The sequence below is a fragment of the Protopterus annectens genome, chromosome 10.part0 (assembly GCF_019279795.1).
Source record: "Protopterus annectens isolate FY-2018-M chromosome 10.part0, PAN1.0, whole genome shotgun sequence".
NCBI lineage: Eukaryota > Metazoa > Chordata > Ceratodontiformes > Protopteridae > Protopterus > Protopterus annectens.
The window spans coordinates 1,726,076,615-1,726,102,647 of record NC_056744.1 but is presented as its reverse complement, the minus strand read 5'-3'; the positions used below and the strand labels follow the sequence as shown (position 1 = coordinate 1,726,102,647).

The 26,033-nt window shown below is 38.5% G+C and overlaps 1 protein-coding gene across 3 annotated transcripts in view; it reads left to right on the top strand.

The window, feature by feature from the left end:
• Positions 1 to 26,033, top strand: part of LOC122813962 (zinc finger protein 585A-like) — a 420,613-nt gene that overhangs the window by 362,982 nt on the left and 31,598 nt on the right. For all 3 annotated transcript variants that reach the window (XM_044086514.1, XM_044086513.1, XM_044086512.1), the window contains 2 exons: positions 791 to 917; positions 15,001 to 15,123. In XM_044086514.1, the coding sequence (XP_043942449.1) occupies positions 791 to 917; positions 15,001 to 15,123 (250 nt within the window). The remainder of the gene's footprint in view (positions 1 to 790; positions 918 to 15,000; positions 15,124 to 26,033) is intronic.

Here is a 26,033-nt window from a genome sequence, read left to right as displayed (position 1 = left end):
AAGATCCTTATGTTGTTTCTCTTTTTCCTGTTTTCTAAATCATCTATTTTGTTAAGCAGCCATGTATTCTGTTTAAGCAGAAATTCTTTTTGGAATTCTTCCTCTTTGAGTCTTCCTTCACTGTCATTTAGAGAAGTCTCTATATTTGTTATTTTTGTATGGTGTTGCTGTAATAGTCCCGTAAGAGTATCGGTCTGTTTTTTGAGAATTTAATTTGAGGTTTTCTAAGTCATTTTCTAAAGCCATCCATCTTCAAAGATAGTTCCTGTAAGGCAGATGTCATCAATTGCAGTTCTTTTTTTTCAAAGCAGCATCTAGTTGAGAATTCCTTGAGTTGTTCATATTCAGTGACTCAATATCTCCAAGTTACTTGACTGGAAAATTTTTGTATATCTTCACCAGAATTGATATTTATGTAGTTTAGTAGTTTATCTATAGATGTCTGATGTTTTAAACTTTAAAATAATAAAATTTTCTTATATTATTATACTAGTTTATGGAGCTCTCAAAGTTCACTACTCTCAGTTGGCCGTCTAGGCTCTGCACCCTTGAGATTTTCTTTTCTCTGAAAGCATTACCCTTTAAAGGTACTGAAATGGTGTGGCAGCCTTTAGTCATTGGAATGAAAGGGGGACTTACCTCTTGATTAGTGTGTGACCACCACTGCTGTTGTAGTATAACAGTGTCCCTTCTAGTGACAAATGCCAGTGTTCCGGGCTGAAAATGGCAGCTTTTTATGTCATTAGCAGTAAAAGAAAAAAAATGAACTATACAATGTGCTTCTTTACAGGTTCCAGAAACCTTTGAGGATGTTGCTGTCATCTTCTCAGAAGAAGAGTGGAAGATGTTAAGAAAACAAGACAAGGAGCTTCACAAGGAAGTGATGGTGCAGAACTATGAAACACTGATTTCAGTAGGTAAGTGTAGTTCTATCCTATTTAGGTAGATCTTCATTGTGAGAAGTAGGCGTGTCCTATTAAAATGCTGTGTCAAGGTGTCTCGACTCTTTGGTAAGAGCTACAGGTGTGCAGTCTATAGAAACCAGTTCAACCAACATTTTTAAGAAGCAGAGTGAAGTTTGAGTACTTTGAGAAAATTAGTAAGACATAAGAGAAGCATCCAAACTCCACACTTACTAAATAAGAACCAGATGAATCATTCAGAAATGTATGCACTGTACTAAGAAAAAATCCTCTACCACCTTTTAACTTCAGATGTCCTGACACAGCTATTTTAATACAGTTCTATAATGAATCTATATAATCATAAATAATCTCTCCATGCTTTTTTAGGAGCACACCTCGCATAGTTAAAACATGCTCTAGTTTTCGATGTCACACTTTCTTTCTGTTGCTTATGCTGTATGCGATGATGTTGTAAATTAAATTTTTATTAATTCCACCTTTTCATATTCTTCTCTCTATGTCCTGCAAGGTTTATGCATTTGTTCTTTTACATGAAACAACAATCTCTTGTTAAATGTGCACTACCCCATGAAATACTGAATATTCCAAGAAAGTGATAACACAGAGATCCAGCAGTCTTTATTATCTTTATAATGTACTATTTGTTTACATTCTAAAACCTGTTAGATGGGGCATCCGTGGTGGTGCAGCAGTTAGCGTTGCCCCCTCACAGCAAGAGGTTCTCTGGTTCGATCCTCGGCTGGAGTGCCCTCTGTGCGGAGTCTGCAATTCCTCCCTGTGGTCGCGTGGGTTTCCTCCAGGTGCTCCAGTTTCCTCCCACATCCCAAAGACATGCTGTAGGTGGATTGGTCACTCTAAATTGCCATGAGTGCATGTGTGTGTGCCTTCTGTGGAAGGTTGGGTGCTGGGCTGACAGCTCGACACTGTAAAGCTCCACTACCAATCATGAGCAGACAGGTGATCCACTGTGGTGACCCCCTAACTGTGAAAGAAGAGTAAAACCTGTTGGATATGTTTGGCCCCTTTCACAAATGACAAAGGGGTCTAGTATCATGCATTAGGAAAGTGGATATTTCGGGAATCAAACCTGCTTCTGCAAGATATTAACCAAGATACTAAACTGTTCTGCTCTGCCCTATACCATCTCAGAAGTGCACAGAGCACTGAAGTTGGAGCTTCTGATGTAGACCCCCAGCTCCTCCTTTGGATCCCAGTAACTCACTAGCCCCACATACAGTTTTGTCACTTTACACCCACCCAGGGGCTGTCAAATGTTTATTTGGTTCGTAGCATAAAATCACTGGTCTTGAACAATTTTCATGTGTCTCAGTCCGTACAATGATGACACACAGAGGCAGAGTAACAAGTAAGTGTAAGGATATAGACATGTGGGATGTAATCAGAAAGGCCTGAAAGGGAGGCCCTGCATTACTAGAGTTTGAAGGTAAGATGGACAGTTTCACAAGTATGCCCTGTACTTACACTGGTTACCTGAATGGTGACCAGTCAGTGACACACAGAGGCAGAGTAACAAGTAAGTGTAAGGATATAGATATGTGGGATGTAATCAGAAAGGCCTGAAAGGGAGGCCCTGCATTACTAGAGTTTGAAGATAAGATGGGCAGTTTCACAAGTATGCCCTGTACTTACACTGGTTACCTGAATGGTGACCAGTCAATGACACACAGAGGCAGAGTAACAAGTAAGTGCAAGGATATAGATATGTGGGATGTAATCAGAAAGGCCTGAAAGGGAGGCCCTGCATTACTAGAGTTTGAAGATAAGATGGGCAGTTTCACAAGTATGCCCTGTACTTACACTGGTTACCTGAATGGTGACCAGTCAATGACACACAGAGGCAGAGTAACAAGTAAGTGTAAGGTTATAGACATGTGGGATGTAATCAGAAAGGCCTGAAAGGGAGGCCCTGCATTACTAGAGTTTGAAGGTAAGATGGGCAGTTTCACAAGTATGCCCTGTACTTACACTGGTTACCTGAATGGTGACCAGTCAATGACACACAGAGGCAGAGTAACAAGTAAGTGTAAGGATGTAGATATGTGGGATGTAATCAGAAAGGCCTGAAAGGGAGGCCCTGCATTACTAGAGTTTGAAGGTAAGATGGGCAGTTTCACAAGTATGCCCTGTACTTTGTTACACTGGTTACCTGAATGGTGATCACTCAGTGCCACACCTTGACTTTTAAGATGGACAGTGGGTTGTCTTGGGGTAAGGCAACCACTAAACATTCTACAGCAACAGACATAGTGAGCAAAGTCACAGGAAATGCTTCGCGGAGAGGAAGTAATTTTAATTTAAAGAATTTTTAGCATTTTTGTCCTTTTAGTATAATTGGACTTCATCAGAAAATACATGTATGTCTTAACTCGCATTTTATGTAACAAAGTAACATGTTTGTATTATATCAGCTGACTTGAAAGGTGGTTTTAAAGTCATACAGTCTCACAGTAAAACATATCCTCAATAAATAAATAAATACTATGGGTAGTAATACGTGATCACATGTGAAATATATAAAATAAAAGTAAACTAAAATGTTAAATAGTTTTATTTAATATAAAAGTTAAGCCTTCAAAATTAAAAATAATAGATATTTTATCAGATAACTTGTTTGTATGTAAATCTTTATTCTCAATAATAAAATTGAACCATATAATACAAGTTATAAATTATACAATTTATGACTTTAAATGTAAAACACTGCTGATAGACACTTTGTCATTCACCCGGGGAGTATTTGTTGGGTACAAATGAATTGCCACATCAAGTGTCTTTATTCTAGAATAAAGTTCAGAGGATGTCCTCTGAAGAGAACTTTCTGAGCACAAACAATAAAAGTTAGATGTGCATCATGCGAAAGGTGTACTTGGATCAGTGTTGGGCCTTGTGTGGTAATTCCTTCTAGGGGTAGGTGTGACTGTAACACCCAAGCAGTTGTATACCTAGCCACCTTTATTCTTGTGATGGATCTTCTATAGAAAAGACAAAGAAATATGGAAGAAAAACATTCCAGGAGCATATATATGATATAAAATTCTACTTAAGTAAACATTTCATACAATTTTAAATGGATTGCATTGTACTTCTTCCTTAAATCAAGTCAGGAAAGTGAAGTGAATAAGAATGAGAACCTATATTTTACTACTACTACTTGAAGAGCTGTGTACCGTTATCTTGGAAGGCTGTATTACATGTGCTGCACTTATTAATGTTACAGGATAACTACATGTAGTCCTACTTACGAACATAGAAACCAGAGGTACCCTTATCATAGAAGGTTGTATTACATGTGCTGCATTTATTAATGTTATACCATAACTACATGTAGTCCTACTTACAGACATAGGAAACCAGAGATACCCTTATCATAGAAGGATGTATTACATGTGCTGCATTTATTAATGTTATACCATAACTACATGTAGTCCTACTTACAGACATAGGAAACCAGAGATACCCTTGTCATAGGAGGCTGTATTACATGTGCTGCATTTATTAATGTTATGGGATAACTACATGTAGTCCTACTTACAGACGTAGGAAACTAGAGATACCCTTATCATAGAAGGCTGTATTACATGTGCTGCATTTATTAATGTTACAGGATAACTACATGTAGTCCTACTTACAGACATAAGAAACCAGAGTACCCTTATCATAGCAGGCTGTATTACATGTCCTGCATTTATTAATGTTACAGGATAACTACATGTAGTCCTACTTACAGACTTAGGAAGCCAGAGATACCCTTATCATAGAAGGCTGTATTACATCTGCTGAATTTATTAATGTTACAGGATAACTACATGTAGTCCTACTTACAGACATAGGAAACCAGAGATACTCTTATCATAGAAGGCTGTATTATGTGCTGCATTTATTAATGTTACAGGATAACTACATGTAGTCCTACTTACAGACATAGGAAACTAGAGATACCCTTACCATAGAAGGCTGTATCATATGTGCTGCATTTATTAATGTTACAGGATAACTATATGTAGTCCTACTTACAGGCATAGGAAACCAGATATACCCTTATCATAGAAGGCTACATCATATGTGCTGCATTTATTAATGTTACAGGATAACTACATGTAGTCCTACTTACAGATATAAGAAACCAGAAATACCCTTATCACAGAAGGCTGTATTACATGTGCTGCATTCATTAATGTTATAAAATAACTACATGTAGTCCTATTTGCAGACATAGAAAACCAGAGATACCCTTGTCCTAGAAGACTGTATTACATGTGCTGCATTTATTAATGTTATGGGTAAGAACATGTAGTCCTACTTACAGACATAGGAAACCAGAGATGCCCTTATCATAGAAGGCAGTATTACATGTGCTGCATTTATTAATGTTACAGGATAACTACATGTAGTCCTACTTACAGACATAGGAAACCAGAGATACCCTTATCATAGCAGGCTGTATTTTATGCACTGCATTTATTAATGTTATGGGATAACTACATGCAGTCCTTTTTATAGATGTAGTGGACACGTTCTACCCTATATATATATATATATATATATATATTATATATATATATGTATATATATGTATATATATATGTATATATATATATATATATATATATGTATATATGAACTTGTCAAAGTTGATTATTTTCTTGTACACCGAAATCATAAAGTGATCGTAATTGCAGCAGATGTGAAGATTACAAATATTTTGTCATGAATGATATGCACACAAGGAAAAAAAACCTGCAAAAAAATTCACAAGAGATAATTGCAGAAGATAGTATAAACAAAATTACTTTTTTACATTGAATAGAGTTTTTACAGTGTATGTTTTGTTTGCCTTTCTCTATTTACAATTTTGTGGTAAAAATCTACAGCAGTTAATAGTGCACATTAGTTTTGAGGTGATGGGAGAAAGATTAACTGGGCGGGTGGATGTTAAAGCCCTCTGAATCTGATGGTGCTTGGCTTTGCCTCACTGCTCTGTCTACTTTACTGCTGATGCTGTGAATTTGTGTGGGTTATTTTTGTTTAATATGTTCTTCCTGATGTAAGAATATTTGGTAATTAATTGCCAGAAGAAAGCGACTTCATGGCCTCACTGGAATGCATCTGATGGCAAATTTCAGCTGGCCAGTTTTGAAGTGCCTCTTCAAGGTGCAGTGGCCTTATCCTGGTGCTACCGCCGAGTCATTCCTATCCTGGACTTTTCTATCCTTCTGTTATGCTTGTAAGTGATGCTTTGGAGAAGCTGTGTGATTTTGAATGGCTGTGGAACTGTTTAGCCCTGGACTTGTGATCTTTTATTCTGCATTCTTTGCTTTGTGTGTTGTCTATTCAGTGACTGTCTAGAATATGTAAGGTACTTACATTTTGTGCCTTCATTTGTATATATTATTTCCCAATAGGTGGAAACTATCGGGTACTTATAACAGTATCATGGCTAATATGCAGCTCCATCATTGTTGTATTGCAGCATATTTTGTGGTTGGGTGCAGTTCATTTTACACCTACATGAACAATGTTTTCTAACAAAATGTTATTTCTTTTCTTTCTGTGACGTCCACCCAAGCTTGCAAGGGAACATTAAAGCTTTATTATGTTCTACTTTTTCAGGGTTGTGAGCCCCTGCAAATCTGAATTTATTCCGGACTCATTTTTACTTGTTTCCGATTGTTCCAGGAACTTCAGTACCTGCTATATAATGTTGAAACCTTGCATGCATTAAGCTACATTCTTTATGGCAGCTTTACTACTGATGACTATTTGGTATTACTTTATAGCTGTGTTCCAGTTTAGAGTACTTGAATATGTATGTTTCATTTATATTGTACGTATCAGTTTTGCAGTGTGTTTCATTTATATTTTTATTACTATGTGCTTGTATGCGTTGCTTCATTTTAGTGGAAGAGCTTGGGGGATGACCTGTATAATAAAAATGAAGCCGAAGTTTAAGTTAGTGGCATGAGAGAGGTCAGTATTAGTGGACCAGAGCAGAAGTAAGGAGAGTGGAAGGATGGATTAGACAGTGGTGTGGGAGGTTGGAAGAGGCCCTCAGAAGTTGCGGGGGAGGTAAATAATAAAAATGTATGATCTGAGAGTCTAAGAATGTAATTTAAAAACTGATTTTAAGGAAGGAGGTGTATGCAAGCAGATGCATTGGAGTAGAATTCCACACTGTAGGCTATAATTGCAAAAGGGCATGTTCTGGTGTATTCATCGGAAACTGTTGTCTGTCCAGATGTGGACTGTGATAGTCACAACTGGTTGGGAATTTCATATGTCTGTCTATTCAGTGTTGTAGTATTCTTTACATATGGTTATATTCCGCCTTATGACCCGATGGCTGGCCATTGTACAAAAGCTTTAAACCACTGCCAGTACATGGGACTTCACACATCTGCTTTGACAACAACAGCCATTAAAGAACATCCACACATACCAACTCCAGAAATTTTCTGCCGCTATTCAGAGGGTTGACTCCTACGTTCAGTCTGCAATCAGATTTCATGTATGTGTGTGTGTGTGTGTTTGTATGTGTGTTTGTATGTGTGTGTGTGTGTGTGTGTGTGTGTGTGTGTGTGTGTGTGTGTGTGTGTGTGGCTACCAGCTTCAGATAAGTTCCCCCTTTGGGGATTGCAGTCAGATTTCATGTGTGTGTGTGTGTGTGTGTGTGTGTGTGTGTGGCTACCAGCTTCAGATAAGTGCCCCCTTTGGGGATTTATTTTATTGCTGTTGCTGTCTGTTTTTGTTCATGTCATAAGTGTAGGTGTGGAAGGCCATTTCCACAAAAAGTCACACAACGATAGCCATGACCTCTGTCTTTTCTGTTTAGGGCCTAGTCACGACCACCTATCCTGTTCCATCTGTCAGGTCTTTGTGCCTAAAACTTTGCATAGCAGGCTTTCAGCTCTTAATCTGTATCCTGAGAATCAGTGGCTTACATATCTGGCTAAATATGTCGTGGAGGATTCTGATGGGTTCTTCACCTGAGCTGAGTTTGAAGAGGAAGACAAGTAAGCTGAAACATGAGTCCTCTTCCACAGTGCCTTCTACCTCAGATGTACCCCTTGAGGTCAGTGAAGAGTTGGTGGTATGGTCGGAGTTCGGGCCTGCTTCTTCGGCAGGTACCTCTGAGGAAGCTGCCAAGGGAGTGGATCCCAGCATGTCCAAGGCTATGCAGACGTCCTTTTTGGGTGACATGGGGAACTGTGACTTGTGCTGGAGGACTCTGGTGACATGCCTGCTGCTGCATGTAGGAATCTTGCCTTGACTTCGGCCTTTAGGCCTACATTGGGTTCCTCTTCCTTGTCCCCTGTCATAGAAAGACATAGGTTCATAGATTAGTAGGTTCATAGATTAGTACTTTGCTAACTGCCCTTGTGGGCCATTTTAAGCCTAGCCAATTTCCCCCTGTGAGAATCAAACTCTGTACCTTATGTCTGTAAGGCAAACACCTTAACTATTATGCCAACCTACCACCCCATGTTAAGAAGAAACAAAAGACAAAACATCCCAACATTCCTCTTCCTTAGTCAGATTGTGAAGCCTTTTCCCAGGGTCTCATTAAGGCCTTGATGGCCTTGAAACCTACCTCCCCTCTTCCTCAGCCTTCTTTCTCCTCTTCTCCAGTTCAGGCTGCTGGGTCTCAGGTGTTTGATTATGATTCTGAAGAGCCTTCCTCTGATGATGACTTCCTGGCATATTCCACCACAACTTGCTTCATGTCTGGAATATGCATCCCCTGAGGAGGAATCCAATGGAGGGGATTCCCCTCAGGAAGAAATTTCTTTTGGAGAGACTATTAGTAAAATTAGGGAGTTCTTCATATGGGTCTGCTCCCAGATTTTGGAAGAACAGAAGAGGTACTATGACTTCCTTCAGATGGAGGTCCCCTCACCCTCTGCAGTTCCCCTAGTCCTTCCAGCTTTCCTAGGTGCATTTGCTTCCTCCTCTAAAACTCCAGACTCCCAGGTCCCTGCTCCCAAGACCTGACAGATTTTATAAGGTACCCGATGACTGCAAGTTTCTCTGCATGCCTCTCTGCAGATCCAGCTGTGGTCTCCATAGATTCAGATAAGTCTTTCTGGTTACCTCTTTCTGCCAAGCTCCTTCTAGCCGATAAAGAGAGCAAGATTCTTGAGAGACTGTGTAAGAAGGTATATCCCTCTTCCACTTTAGCTATCAGAGGTATTGAATACCAGACTTGCATGTCTAGGTGCTCCTTAGTTTTGCTTTCTCAAGCTTCATAGTTCTTATCTTCTTTGCCAGACACCGAGATTAAAACATAGATCATGTCACTTTTCGATGCATCCTTTCAAGTAGCTAGACATTCTACTAAGTGCAGCTATGATGTTATTGAGACATCCTCTAGAGCTGCTGCTTCTACCTCTGTGCTTAGAGACATTCATAGCTGAGAATTCAACCATTACCTGATGATATTAAGGCAAAATTACTAGACACTCCTTTGGACAAGTCTGCTCTTTTTCGCACAGCAGCTGCAGACTTATTTAAGGCTCTGCAAGAAAAAGGGAAGGAGCTTTAAGACCTCAACACCTGTTTGTCTCACCAGTCAGTTTCATAGAAATTTCCCTGTTAAGACCTCTTTTGTTAGAAGACCTGCTCATTTGTCCTCTGCTTCCTCTTCTGCTCCTAGGTCTAAGAAGTCTTCTAGAAGACCCCCTCAGTCAAAAACATCTTCTTCAGTTCCCTCTTCTCAGCAGTCCTTTCAGGCCAGACCCAGTTCTCTGTGACTACCAACGTTCTCTTCCAAGTCCTACTTTTCTTTCTCTTTACCTTTCTGTTTCTTTTCAAGCCTGGACAAGGATCACTCAGGATGCCTGGGTCCTATTCATTATCCAAAAAGGCTATTTTATGACTTGGAAGAATCTCCCTCCTTTCATGGGAATTTCACAGCCCTCCTCCAGTCAGTTGCAACTATTTCCAGAACTCTTTTTGAACTGATATCTCGGGGCACCATTCAGACTATTTCTTTGGATCAGAGAGGCAAGGGTTTTTACTCAGGAATGTTCCTGGTCCCAAGAAAGGATGGCCCTTGGAGACCAATTCTAGATGTCTCCCACTTGAACACTTTCCTGCTAGTACCTTCTTTCCAGATGCTGTCCCTGCAGATGCTCTTTCTCTCATTTCACCTCAGGCTTTCATGGCTTCTCTGGATCTCAGAGATGCTTATCTGCATATTCCCATCCATCGTCAATACAGGAAATGTTTACTTTTCTTGGTGGGTTCTTTGCACTTTCAATTTTCTGCCTTGTCTTTTGGTCTTTACACTGCCCCAAGGGTATTCACAAAGTATCTAGCTCCTGCCATTGCCTTCTTGAGGGTCCAGGGTGTTCAGGTTTATTTCTACCTGGATGACCTTACCTTGTCTTCCTAGCAGGCAACACAGATCATATCACGTGTCTCAAATCTATGGAAGTCCATTCATCTCCTTTCAAAGCCTGGGTTTCACAATAAATTTAAAAAAATCCAGTTCAACTCATCTCAGGATTATATTTTCTTGGGGTGCAGGTTCAGGACAGACGATGATGGTGTTTCTACCAACAGAGAAGGCTCAATCTCTCACTTGTTTCATAGAGGCCCTCCTGACTCTTCCTTCCATCTCAGCCAGGGAATTCCTCAGACTTCTAGGCTTCATGACTTCCACAATTCCCATGTTGCCCTTTGCAAACTCCATATGAGAAAATTTCAGTGGTTTCTAAAGACTTCCTGGTCCCAGCATGCTCATCTACTAGATGTTATGATTCCTTTTCTTCCTTGCCTGAAAACAGAGCTCCTCTGGTGGATTCAGCAGCCCTCTCTGAATCCAGGCCTTCCTTTTCTTTTGTCCGAGCCTTCTCAACAGCTTTTCACAGACACTTCAGACACAGGCTGGGGGGCAACCTTTGCTTCCAGGAAGCTTCAGGGTCTGTGTTCTCCATCTCAGAAGAGGGAGCACATCAACATCAGAGAAATTGGGCTCTGCTTCTAGCTTTGCAGATTTTTATTCCTCTTTTCCAACCAGGTCCTCTGAAGATTTTTACAAACAACACCCCTGTCTTCTGGTATATAAACGGGAGGCACCAAATCTTACCTTCTATGCAGGGTAGCTATCAAGGCATGGAAATTATCAATTCAGTACAAGGTCACTCTTCATGCTGTTAACCTACCATCTCCTCAGAATTCTGTGGCAGACACATTAAGCCGATCCATTACACAATCCCACTAATGGATGCTTCACAGGGATGTGTTCATGGACCTGGTTTATCGGTGGTGTACTCCACATCTGAATCCATTTGCCTCCCCTTAAAACAGACAACTTCCTCTTTTTTTGTGCCAGGATCCCACATCCTCTGGCTTAGAAAGTGGATACCCTTTCTTTCTTTCTCATGGAAGGGGATGTTTCTTTAGGCATTCCCACACTTCCCCCTCATACAGAACGTCATGCTGAGGATTCAGCAGGGCAAACTGAAAATCTTGTTGGTGACTTCCTTTTGGCCAAGACAGCATTGGTTCCCTCTTCTTTTTCAGCTAGCCAAGAGCCATCACCACAAGTTGCTTCACTGGTTGGATCTGCTCAGACAGAACAAGGGATCCCTACTGCATCCACATCTGTCAACATTACAACTGACCTTGTGGGTGATCAACTTCTGATCCCTTTCAGGCACCTTTATTTTCAGGATGTGCTTGGGGTTTTGCAGGAGGCCAGGAAACACAATGCAAGGAAGTCTTATATTTCCAAATGCAGAAGATTTTCTATCTGGTGCCTTAAAAGAAGTCTAGATCCATTTTCTGTGACATTCCAGTTGTACTGTTTTACCTGTGCAAACTACTTAAAAGTGGCTTGTCATATTCTTAAGTGAAAGTCCACTACACTGTTCTTTCTGCTTGTCTGCCACTGTCACATCCTTTAGCTTCCAGATTGCAGGTTAAACTTTTCCTTAAACGCATCCTGCATATTAAGCTCCCAAGGAAACCATTTCCTCCACCTTGGGACCTTAATTATGTTTTAGAAAAGCTAACTCTGTCCCCCTTTGAGCCCACAGGTTCTGCATCAATGAAGTTTTGCTCTTGGAAAACTGTGCTTCTGGTTGCCTTGACTTCTGCTAGGAGGATCTTGGAGATGCAGGTTTTGATGTCATCTCCACCTTTCTTGGTTTTCTACAAGGACAGATTTTCCTTGCAAACCTACCCTTCTTTCATGCCTACAGTGGTGAATGACTTGTCTCTTAATCAATCTATCCACCTGCCTACCTTTTTTCCTTCTCAGTCCTCCAGTGAAAAAATGTTGCATACGCTAGATGTGCATAGGCAACTTAGATTTTACTTGGACAAGTCTAAAGTTATCCGGAAGTCAGATCAGCTTTTGTGTTCCTTGATCTCAGGGCTCTGGCTTTACCTGTTTCTAAGCAGACTATTTTATGTTGGATTTCTAAGGCTGTTGTGTTTTGATATCATTTCCATGGCAAGTATTTGCCTATTTCTGTCAGAACCCATTCCACTAGATCTTTGGCTTCTTTATGGGTTTTCTTTAAGGGTCTGGATATTAATTCCATTTTAGAGGCTGCTACTTGGTCCTTTTTGCACACTTTTACCAACATTATGAGTTGGACTCTATTTCTAGGCCCAGAGCAGGGTTTGTGAGGGCTATTCTCCATGGGTTTGTGGAGAATTCTTCTTTGCAGCCTTCATCCGTTCCTTTTACCTCCCAAAGTCCCAGTTAAGCTATGGCACTCTCCCATATGTAAAGAATACTGCAGGATTGAGTAGAAGGACATTGAATAGTTGTGTAAAATCTTGCTGTAACCATAGATGTCCTTCTCTTCTGTGTTGCAGCATTCTTTCCCTCCCTCCCTCCCCTGGTGTTGCAGCATTCTGTCCCTCCCCTGGTGTTGCAGTATTCTGTCCCTCCCTCCTTCCCCCTGTATCTTGTCAGTTCCCCTGGATGACTTATTGTTTTCCTTAGGACTCTTGTTCCTTATGGGGCATTCTTGTTATGCGGATGGTATGTGCGGACATCCTTTTATGGCTGACGTTGTCATAGCAGACGTGCAATGTCCAATGTGCTGGCAGTGGCTTAAAGCTTTTTTATACTGGCCAGACATCGAGTCATAGGATGGAAACAACCATATGTAAAGAATACTGCAAGATTGAATAGAAGGACATTGAATAGTTGTGTAAAATCATGCTGTAACCGTAGATGTCCTTCTCTTCTGTGTTGCAGCATTCTGTCCCTCCCTCCTTCCCCTGGTGTTGCAGCATTCTGTCCCTCCCTCCTTCCCCTGGTGTTGCAGCATTCTGTCCCTCCCTCCTTCCCCTGATGTTGCATCATTCTGTACCTCCCTCCTTCCCCCTCCATCTTGTCAGTTCCCCAGATGTCTTGTTGTTTTCCTCAGGACACTTGTTCCTCATGGGGCATTCTTGTTATAAGGATGGTATGTGCGGATGTCCTTTTATGGCCAACATTGTCAAAACAGACGTGCGATGTCTAATGTACTGGCAGTGGCTTAAAGCTTTTTTATACTGGCCAGACACTGGGCCATAGGATGGAATACAACCATATGTAAAGAATACTGGAACATAGAAGAGAAGGACATCTGTGGTTATGTAAGATTTTGCACAACTGTTGTTTGATCTGAGTTTATTTGATAATGGTGGATAGAATCATTAATGGTGACCTACAACACAGTTGCAGATAGGATTGCAGCCCTTTATGTAATGGTAAAACATTTACATTGGTCAGCAGGTGGTACTACTGGGAAAAATGATCACAGCTGTTTACAAACTGTCATAATTTTTATTGGGTGTCATGTAATTTGACAGTGAGGTTGTTTCCAACCATGTTAAGCTGCAGTATACATTGTAGTTTTGGTAAAAGAATATTTGTTGTTATTGCTTTTTAAGCATCTTGAGTAAGTTCAATTATGTGTAATTTTTAGGTGATTAAGGACTTTTTGTGATTCTTTCTATGTGATGATAAAGGAAAAATGGTGATCAGGCTGTATGACTAGGTATTTATAAATTTGTAGGGGTGTAATTTTGTCCCACAGTTGTGCAAGATCTAATGATTTACTGTGAAAGATAATTCAGGGTTCCAAATATTATCATTAACTTTAAAAAAGATGAATGCTATCAGTTTGTGGGCGTGTACATAAAATCTGTAAAAGCTTTTCTAGGCCATTGTATTTAACTCCGTAGAGGGGAAAACAGCAAACATTTGTGTAAGTGATCATCTCAAGTTGTGGGACATCAGCTAGAGAAGTTTAGGATCAAAGAGAGGAGAATGTGATTCAAAGAGACTTGTGGAACTCCTGTAAGAAGGACTGTAGCTTTGGTATATGTATAATTAAATTGTAGGTTTAATTAGTCTGTTAAATACGTAACCCTAGGTGGGCAAAAAAATTTGCTGTTATGTTCATCTCTTGCTGGCATTAAACTTTGACATTCTAACTGTTCCTGATAGCTGACCCTTTTATATCTGCTAGTTTATGGCTTTGTGCCCCGAAAACAGGGGATGGTATACCTGCACTTTCCATTGGACTACTATGTTAACCATATTGTAATTTTACTTTGAATTGAAACATTAGAAGCAAGCAATAACAGGACAATAAGAGAATAGCCATATACACCTTTAAAAAGACCCTTTTAAAGCACCTAATAATGCCGACCCCCCCCCCCATACATGATAACTTTGGTATAAATTTGTGTCTATCCATCCAGTCCTCAAGACTAACTTTAAAGGTAACCAAAGTAGTACTTTGACCTGTAGTGGTAACATATTCCATTGCCTCGGAATGCCTCCATATGAAGTTATGGTCCTATATCAAAGGCCATGCATCAGTGTTTTAAAACTGCACCTGTGAAATCATGCTTGTCAAAGTTACTCTAGAGGAAGTCCGCAATTGAATCTAGTTCTGTTAAGATCTTTAATGTTGGATGGAAGCCATCTTGGGCATTTGTTAGGATTCTGATGAGTTAGATGTGTGTATAAATTGGCTGTCGATTTAGTTTTAGTAGGAGTCTGATGAGTAATGCTATGATTTTGTGTTTTTATGTGCAGGATACAAAATCCCTCCTGAGAAATTGTTGTTGCTGCTTAAAGATACTCATGATAAACTGTTAAATGATGACGTAGAGGGTAACGACACAGAACAGAAGGAGAATCCTGAAGATAAGCTCAACAGTAAGTGAAAACTTTATTAATGATACAGTTTGTAGGAATTTGCTTTCTACTGATATTGATAGTTTTTGAGGAAAATAGGAGAAAATTCATAGTGGAAGACTCAAGGTAAGATGGTATGAAAAGGTAATGGTAACATGTTAAATGCATTTCCCTAAAGTTTAATTTTTAATGTAAACAGGTCAATCACAATAATGGTAGCAATGAAATGGAAGGCAGTGGATTTGATGGAAGACGTGACAATAATGTGAACATGACTGTTTTTTGAGCAGTTTCTAATAAAATATTCAGACTTTGGACTCTGTAAGCAGTTGCAAAGCAATGCCTTTAATAGAGTATCTCACAATAGACAAGGTTACTTGTACATCACAACTTTCAGTGTTTTTTAACCCTTTAGTTCCAGGTGTTGATGATTACTAGGGTTTAATGTAACACTGGTCTTGGTGCATGACTGTGGATATGAGGATACATCAGAGGTGATATTCATATATTGATTATTTTGAATCAATGAATACATTCTTTTCTTAAGGTGTTAATCTATAAAAGGGATTTGATTTGTCTGTTCTTCTGGTGATAAAGGTGGGGAATTTTAACTGTATAAAAAGAGAATTAGAGTATTAACTACACAAATGGATCATTTAATTGCATGGTCCCTGTTCTGTATCTCTGTAGTGTATGATGTATATGGGTTTAATCTGAATAATAGTTAGTAATTTATATAATTTAAAAAGAAGCTGTGAAATAACACATCCTCCTCTTCTACTGCTGTGTAGAAAGGTTGACTTGAATGTGTACCTGTGCAGTCATGCTAACTGGATAAAGGATAGTGATGTACATCCTAGATGAAGTTTGATAACATCTATATTAGCCCCACAAGTACTGCCAATGTAACTGTACTTAAATGTGTACCTGTGCAGTCATGCTAACTGGATAGAGGATAGTGATGTACATCCTAGATGAAGTTTGATATAATCTATATTAGCCCCACAAGTACTGCCAATGTAACTGTACTTAAATGTGTACCTGTGCAGCCATGCTAACTGGATAAAGGATAGTGATGTACATCCCAGATGAAGTTTGATAACGTCTATATTAGCCCCACAAGTACTCCCAATGTAACTGTACTTAAATGTGTACCTGTGCAGTCATGCTAACTGGATAAAGGATGGTGATGCACATCCTAGATGAAGTTTGATAACATCTATATTAGCCCCACAAGTACTCCCAATGTAACTGTACTTAAATGTGTACCTGTGCAGTCATGCTAACTGGATAAAGGATAGTGATGTACATCCCAGATGAAGTTTGATAACATCTATATTAGCCCCACAAGTACTCCCAATGTAACTGTACTTAAATGTATACCTGTGCAGTCATGCTAACTGGATAAAGGATAGTGATGTACATCCTAGATGAGGTATAATAACATCTATATTAGCCCCACAAGTACTCCCAATATAACTGTACTTAAATGTGTACCTGTGCAGCCATGCTAGCTGGATAAAGGATAGTGATGTACATCCTAGATGAAGTTTGATAGCATCTATATTAGCCCCACAAGTACTCCCAATGTAACTGTACTTAAATGTGTACCTGTGCAGTCATGCTAACTGGATAAAGGATAGTGATGTACATCCTAGATGAGGTATAATAACATCTATATTAGCCCCACAAGTACTCCCAATGTAACTGTACTTAAATGTGTACCTGTGCAGTCATGCTAACTGGATAAAGGATAGTGATGTACATCCTAGATGAGGTTTGATAACATCTGTATTAGCCCCACAAATACTCCCAGTGTAACTGTACTTAAATGTGTACCTGTGCAGTCATGCTAACTGGATAAAGGATAGTGATGTACATCCTAGATGAGGTTTGATAACATCTATATTAACCCCACAAGTACTCCCAATGTAACTGTACTTAAATGTGTACCTGTGCAGCCATGCTAACTGGATAAAGGATAGTGATGTACATCCTAGATGAGGTTTGATGACAGTATCTATATTAGCCCCACAGGTAATGCCAATGTAACTGTAGGAATGTGAGGCTTCACATTCATTGTAATGCAGGCATCTTTTGTTATCCGTCCCTCTAGTCTCTGTAACCCATCGTACCCTACCCTGCTATACTGAATCACTTGATTATGGACATCAGCCTAACATGGTACTCCTTACCTTGATAAAGTGTTTTTTTACACAGCTGCAAGTTTAACCTACAATACCATATCCTATTAGATTAGACCCACTTATTTACACAGGTGAAAGCCTTACCCCCATAGAGTACTTTGCTGCACTGAATCACTTAACATAGCTGCAAGCCTAACCCATCATAGCCAGTTTTACTGTAATAATTTTTTTATTACACAGGTGAAAGCAAAACCCAGCATACCCCACCTTTCATCAGCCTAGCCATACCAAACTTCTGTAGTAACATTTGAACAACTGCCACAGTCATAAGAGTTTACTATGGAAGTAAAGAATTGAATAGATTGCCAGGTCTGTTTTCCATATCACTCACTGAATCACATAGACACACACAGACACACACAGACACATACACAGACACACAGACACACACACACACACACACACACACAGACACACAGACACACCTGAATACCTAGAGATAATTTTGAGGCACCAGTTTGCAAAGTGCATGCCTGAGAGGCAGGAACAAAGTGAAGTAACCACTAAAAAAACAAAAAAAATAAATAAAAATAAAATGTGAACAAAGGGAAAACTTGCAGATTCTGCACAGAAGACACCTCGACTAAGAATCAAACCAGAGAACCTCTTGCTGTGAGAGAACACTGTTGCTCCCTACACCACTGTGCTGCTCATACCCTACCACTTGATGATCATTTGTCCAAATGTGTAAAATCCCAACCTGCCTTTTCCTTACCTTCCTCTGTATTAAATAATGTGTTTAGGCAGATGAAAGCCTAACCCACCACCTCTACTTTTCTCTACTTGTTTTTGCCTCTGTGCCTTCTTACTGTCAAACTTACCACACTCCTAGTTTAGGCTACTTATTCCCTAATACTTGATAGTATCCCTGGATGATGGTACCCCTTGTTCAATTGCTGGGGATGTCATCCAGGCAACCATCATTATATGCTTGCTAATGCGGGATCAGCTTTTATACTGGGGGCAGTATCTCTGTTGCATATATTGCCCTTACGCCACACTTTTAGGCAACCTTTGGAATCATACAGAGACTTTGTAATACATGCAGTACTGCTGTTATGCTCTAGAATGCAAGGTAATAATATCTCGATTAGGATGTTAAGAACCTGTATGTAACAAGGTTAGTCAGTGTGAGGCTTGTAGTTGAGAGCTTAATGCTAAACAGCTTTGTTTATCATTTCTCATTAAAAGATGAACAGAGCACTTTAGACATGGTCACAAACACCCACATAAATTGCAAAAAAAAAAAAATAAAAAATAGTAATTTGAAAATCAGCCTCAATGAAACAACTCCTTTTTTATACTAATGTTTGTTTTTAGCTGACAGACTAATACAAGGACTTTTGTTCATAAAAAGCCCTAGGCAGAGCAGAAAAAGTTCAAGGTTTGGATTTTGTCCTTTGTCAGCTCATAGTCACCTAATGACCTAAATGGGAACACTATTTACTAATCCCATACCACTGCTACAAAAAGAAGGACTGGGTGAAGGGAATCTCATAACTGGGCTATTGACCTTTCAAAGTATGTGGATATTTATCTAATGAGACCACTGCTGGTGATAACAAAAGAAGGACGGAGTGAGGGTGATCTTATAACTGGGCTAATGACCTTTCAAATGATGTGGATATTTATCGAATGCAACCACTGCTGGTGATAACAAAAGAAGGACGGAGTGAGGGTGATCTCATGACTGGGATAATGACTTTTCCGTGATGTGGATATTTATCGAATGTGACCACTGCTGGTGATGACAAGCACTCAAGAATATGGATTGTTTTCACTTCTCTGCTGAGGGCATGGGCACACCATTCAAATGTAGATTTAGGAAGATTGAAAACACATTTCATAAGCATTCATGCAGAACTTCTTACTTGAGCCACAGAAAAAGAGGGATTTTTATGACAGATTATATAACTGAGGAATTTGAGACTGCCTTCTTTGTAGTGCTTAATTATTTAGGGTTTGGTGCCAGTCATTTCAATGGAAAACATTAATTAACTCTATATTCTGATGTGTGTGTATCCTGTACTTCAGAACCTTCTGCAAGATTGTCCTGGAAGTAAGTTATTGCTGTCCGGACATACCTCTCTGGTCTTGTACATTAAATGACCCTTTGCTGAAATAAGCCCTTTTAAGTGCTCTGTTATTATAATTGACTGTTCTTGCATGATCCAGGAGATAAAGATGAGATAAAAGTTTAATTTGGATAGGGGATGTAGGGAATATATAGGGTATTTAAGGCATAAATCGAAGATCCTATTGGATTTCCTTTTGATTTCTGTAAGACAGTGGGGCTGAAGGTAATAGATGAACTCACTAAAATTTTTAATTATATATTGGATGATGATAGGTTAGCAGCTATGTTTGAAGAAGCTATGGCGATGATTGTTTTGAGTAAAGTAGAGATAAAACTGAAGGACAGTCCTTGTGCAGTGTTAATGCAAAACTCTTTGCAGGAGTCTTAACAGCAAGGTCAGACAGGATAGTAACAAAGCTGATAGGGAGGAGCAGGTAGGTATGTGAAAGGGCAGTCCTTGGCAGCCCATTGTAGGGTGCCAATTGGGTACCATCGGAAGGTTAGTAAAAGGCAGGGTTTTTGTTATGGAAATCCAGAAGGCTTTTGACTATGCATCTTGAATAAATGTAGAAGGTAGTGGAGGAGGTAATTGGAGAAGACAGGTGACTTTGAGGGGTTAAAACTCCTTGTAGGGTTCCATAGTTGAGAGTAGTCATTAGTTATGGGCTGTCTGAGAAGAAAATAAGAGATACATGCCAGGGGATGCCTGTTATCTCCTAGATCGTTTCTTTTGGGTACTGAGTGCTTGGTACAAGGAATAAGAGAATATTGAGAAGGAGACTAGTAAAAGCAGTATCTTTGTACCTGCAGATGATGGTATGTTAGCTATGGAGAATGCAGTTGTTTAAGGAATTTGGGGAGGAGTGAGGTTTAAAAGTGTATTCAAATATATGTTTGTTAGAACAGAGAAGGGAGGAAATAGGTTTACCTTGTGTAGTTGGGGAGATATTTGGGTTTGCAGGAGGTGGCATAGATTAGGGAAGTAAATTCGGAGAATCTTAAAAAAAAATCAAACAGGTAAGAATTTAGATAAGTGGACAGGAAAAGCAAGTACTTTGGGGTGGGTGACATTAATTTAGATAGTCAAGTGTCTTTGGTCCCTTGTAATATATGTGTGGAGATGCGTACACATTAGGCTGTATGTAATATATCTGTGGAGATGCGTACACATTAGGCTGTATGTAATATATCTGTGGAGATGAGTACACATTAGGCTGTATGTAATATATATGTGGAGATGCATACATATTAGGCTGTATGTAATGTATATGTGGAGATGTGTACACATTAGGCTGTATGTAATACATCTGTAGAGATGCATACACATTAGGCTGTATGTAATATATCTGTGGCGATGTGTACACATTAGGCTGTATGTAATATATCTGTGGAGATGCGTACACATTAGGCTGTATGTAATATATCCGTGGAGATGCGTACACATTAGGCTGTATGTAATATATCTGTGGAGATGTGTACACATTAGGCTGTATGTAATATATATGTGGAGATGTGTACACATTAGGCTGTATGTAATATATCTGTGGAGATGCGTACACATTAGGCTGTATGTAATATATATGTGGAGATGCATACACATTAGGCTGTATGTAATATATATGTGGAGATGCATACACATTAGGCTGTATGTAATATATCTGTGGAGATGCATACACATTAGGCTGTATGTAATATATCTGTGGAGATGCATACACATTAGGCTGTATGTAATATATATGTGGAGATGCATACACATTAGGCTGTATGTAATATATGTGTGGAGATGCATATGCATTAGGCTGTATGTAATATATTCGTGGAGATGTGTACACATTAGGCTGTATGTAATATATCCGTGGAGATGTGTACACATTAGGCTGTATGTAATATATCTGTGGAGATGAGTACACATTAGGCTGTATGTAATATATATGTGGAGATGCATACACATTAGGCTGTATGTAATATATATGTGGAGATGCATACACATTAGGCTGCATGTAATATATCTGTGGAGATGCATACACATTAGGCTGTATGTAATATATATGTGGAGATGCATACACATTAGGCTGTATGTAATATATGTGTGGAGATGCATACGCATTAGGCTGTATGTAATATATCCGTGGAGATGTGTGCACATTAGGCTGTATGTAATATATCTGTGGAGATGTGTACACATTAGGCTGTATGTAATATATCCATGGAGATGTGTACACATAAGGCTGTATGTAATATATCCGTGGAGATGTGTACACATTACGCTGTATGTAATATATCTGTGGAGATGTGTACACATTAGGCTGTATGTAATATATCTGTGGAGATGTGTACACATTAGGCTGTATGTAATATATCTGTGGAGATGTGTACACATAAGGCTGTATGTAATATATCTGTGGAGATGTGTACACATAAGGCTGTATGTAATATATCCGTGGAGATGTGTACACATTAGGCTGTATGTAATATATCCATGGAGATGTGTACACATAAGGCTGTATGTAATATATCCGTGGAGATGTGTACACATTACGCTGTATGTAATATATCTGTGGAGATGTGTACACATTAGGCTGTATGTAATATATCTGTGGAGATGTGTACACATTAGGCTGTATGTAGTATATCTGTAGAGATGCATACACATTAGGCTGTAAGAGAGATGGATGGACAAGATTTATCAAGTATCCCATTGATTTTAATGGAGATGGAAGCAGGGAAGAACTGCAAAAAATATTAAGTATTGATGGACAAATGGTAGTTCAGGGACACCTTATGTTGGGTGACAGGTTACAGCTATTAATATTGATTAAAGATTAAGGGGTAAGGATGGGGGCTTCATCCACTGGGGAGAGGGTTCAAAGGGAGTTATTTGGGAGATATTAGTCAGCAGAGAAGGGAACAGATAATATTGACGTATGTCTGTAAGAATGTATCGGTAGGAATAGCGGGAGCTGGAAGAATGCAGACCATTTGTAAAGATATCACAGATAAGGGGGAGAAAAGGATATGCAAATGGGAACAGTTGATGTCAAGGACAATTTCTGATCTTGTTGGTTCATAGGAGATTACTAGGCTAATGGCTCAACCCCTTACTAGCCTAGCCAGTTTTGCACAGATTTTGCCCAATTTTTTATCCCTGGGGAAAGATAAAAAGGATCAACAAGCGGGGTTTTGACAGTTTCTGATCCCTTTTTAACTTTTTTTTTTTAAATTTCTTGTTCTTTTAAGTAAAAATCTGGTTGTCAATACTGGTAAAAATTCTTGCATGTTCAGCTTTATACCTATATTTTGGCCATTATAAAGTTAAGGATGCCCACAATAAACTAGGGGACAAACCTATTCTAGTTTATAAGAAAGGTTTTAGCCTGAAAAGTATTTTTGAGAAATCCCCAAACCAGTTTCTTTCTAGTACTATGGTTAGGGGTATGAGAAAGTGTGGTTGATGTCATTATTGTAAGTATATTAAGCTAGGGAAGTGGTGCTTAATCAATAATAGATCTTTCACAATCAAAGGTAAATATAACTGTCAGTCAAAGGGGTGATTTCTGCTGCCCTTTGTCAGGGATGCTAATGCTATTATATTGGTAAGACTTGACCGTATGCTGAAGGAGTAGATATACAAACCTGTATATATTAAAAAAAAACAAAAAAAAAAATACCAGTGCAGTGGATAAGCACATATTGACTTATCCAGAACATGATTTTAAATTTGTAATTATTGTACAAACCATTCTGAACAGCAGTGGGGAGCATGGACAATGATACTTGACATTAAGGATTTATACTGGCAACTGATATTTAATGCTTTTAAATTGCCAGGATTGAATGACAGTTGTACCACTGCTTGCCTGCTAGCAATGAAAGTGTTGGAAACATGAAATGTATTACATTTTTAGTTATTCTGAATATCTGTTTATTATTTATTTTCTAACTTGCAAGTATTTTGTTTCTTGTGTGTATTAGCTTTACATCATTCTTATTGTACACCTTTATATGCCTGGATAATATTTAACTTATTAGATCTGATGCCTCCAGGTGCATCTGCAGTTAACTTCCACGGATGCCTCTAGGAATCAAATATTGCTTGTTCATACTTGCACCAATAATTCCAGAGTCATGCTATGTACAAGGTTTTAAAAGATGTCATCTTAAAGCTTACACAATAGCAAACTCAACTGTATTAATGTTTGACCTCTGTCTAATGTAGGTAAATAGATATTAGCTGTTGTTTTTATGATATTAATTTGTATATATACAATTTTCACATTTTTCTAAACATCTCAACAACCAGGTAACACAGGGAGAACTCCTTGGCCTCAAATGAAAGCTCTCAGCTAGATGAATACAATGCTGCTAACCGTATGTGTGCAACTTCAGTGGTTGCTGTGATATTGTCATTTGTTTACAAAATATTACAAATGTAATAGTTACTGTGTTTACCGTGACTTATAAAATTCTAGAACCTAAAGAATACTACCACTATAAAAATAGTTTGTGCTGAAGAGTTTGCCATTTATACTTCTTTCATAACCCTATGGTTCCAATAATATGAACATTTGTTTGAAATGTGAGGACGTAATTTAATTCTGTCAAAAGGCTTAGGCTTCACCCGTTGGAAGTTACAGTACAAACTTCCTGAGCTCCCTTCGAGTTAATGAGTTAATCTATATTATCAACTTTATGTATTTTATTGTAGTCTTCTCATATACTTGTTTTACTGTTAATGCAGGAGAACTATACATTTATTGTTGCTATTTGTAGATAATATTGCTCTAAATAATAACTGTTGGTGCTAGTACTTTAACCAAAACATGTGACATAAAACCGGGTGAGTTAAATACAACATTGCATTTGAAACATTTATCTGATGATGTCCGGTGGTTAACGGGACAATAGTGCTTATCTTTTACTGTTGTTTTTAACTTTGATGGAACATTAAAAAGCTGTCGTTTATATACTTTAGAAATAGTCTTCCTTGCCATTTTCATTCGGTTGGAATTATTCAGTTTGCCCCGTGTTCTTGGTCTTGTGATGCTGTAATATTACTGGATGTAAGATTTCCAACAAGTGACTGAAGACTGCAAACAGAAAACTTGTAGGGTGAGAATAGTGAATGTTGTTCTGGAGTGACTGTGTTCTGTAACAAAACAGTGACAATACTAGATGTAACCTTGGTAAGGATGGGAAGGGTGAATGTTGTGTATGTCAGGTGGAGAGAACATATTTATAAAGTTATAGCATTGTATGCATATATAACTAGCAAGAAAAGTGATAATCTGTTTCATGAAATATTAGACTGTGCAGTGGTTATATAAAAATTGTAATTGTAGGGGACTTTAATTGTGATTTAAGGGAAAGATGTTAAAAATACAGAAAGTGATAAAAGATGGTAAATTAGCTGTGTGGTGCAACAGTCAAGGGGGCAGTTGGATCTGAAATTGATTGTTTTGTATTATCAGAAAGCCTGGGGGTAGCAGATGGTGATGCAGTTGTAGCAGGATTTCAGACCATTTAGAATATGGATGGAGTGATGGAAGAGATAGGAAAGGGAATAAAACAAATAAATAGAAATTACCAAACCCAGATACCGAATACAAGTCTACAATCCAAATAAACTCAGTACACTGTAAGCGGTTTCCACATACACAACCATTTAGCTTTTATGCTGTGGTATTTTTTAAAGTGTTTTATCAAGTTTTTTAATGGAATTAAAGGGACATGTGTACATGGAAACCACTTTCCGTGTACTGAGTTTATTTAAATAAATAGAAATTATGGGATGAAATTGGAAAGTGCGAAGTACTGCAATTATGGAAGGATCAAATAACCGTGAAATAACCATGGATGACATCTGTAAAACTGGTCTGAATGGTGGATTAAATTTTAAAAGATGTATAAAAAGTGTATTTTTCTATGGCAGGATGATTTAAGAAAGGAAGAGAGACAAGTGTGGGAAGATGTGTGGAAGTGTATTAGAGAATTTAGAGAAGAACGAAAGAAAGTATAAAAAATAAAATGAAGGCCTTACTGTTTAGGGAGAGATGTTTACAAGGAAGCAGGGAGGAGGTATGAGGATGATATTAATAGTACTATAATGGGGGAAATAAAAATGTAAAACGAGATAAAAACATGAGGAAATTATTAGTGTTGTAGTCTGTCATGTGGAAAATATGTATAACAGTAAAAAGAAGAAAAACAGAGAGAATGGAATGTAAAACAAAAAAATAAATAATCCAGAACTAGTTAAGGAAAGTCTTGGAAAAAACTACTGCTAGTGAATTAGAGGAAGTATTAGGGACGTAATTGTTAATTCAGTATCAGTCCCAGATGGTATAGGGCATGGAATGTGTAAGAAATTAATCTACTGAAAAAGAGAATATTTTATAAATGTACTGAATAAATGGATGAAGGGTTTGTTTATGAAGGATTATGTAGTGGGATATCAAAATTCACATGAAAGATGAGAAGAATGAAATAAAGTGAATACCCACTGCACTAAATAACTCTGATTATATATATTCTATATGAGAATAATACAGAGGAGAATGGAAGGGAGGATGAGGGATGTTATGGAAGAATGTATACAAGGTATAAGAGGGAAGGGATGTCAAGAATTGTTATTGGTTGTACTGCACTAA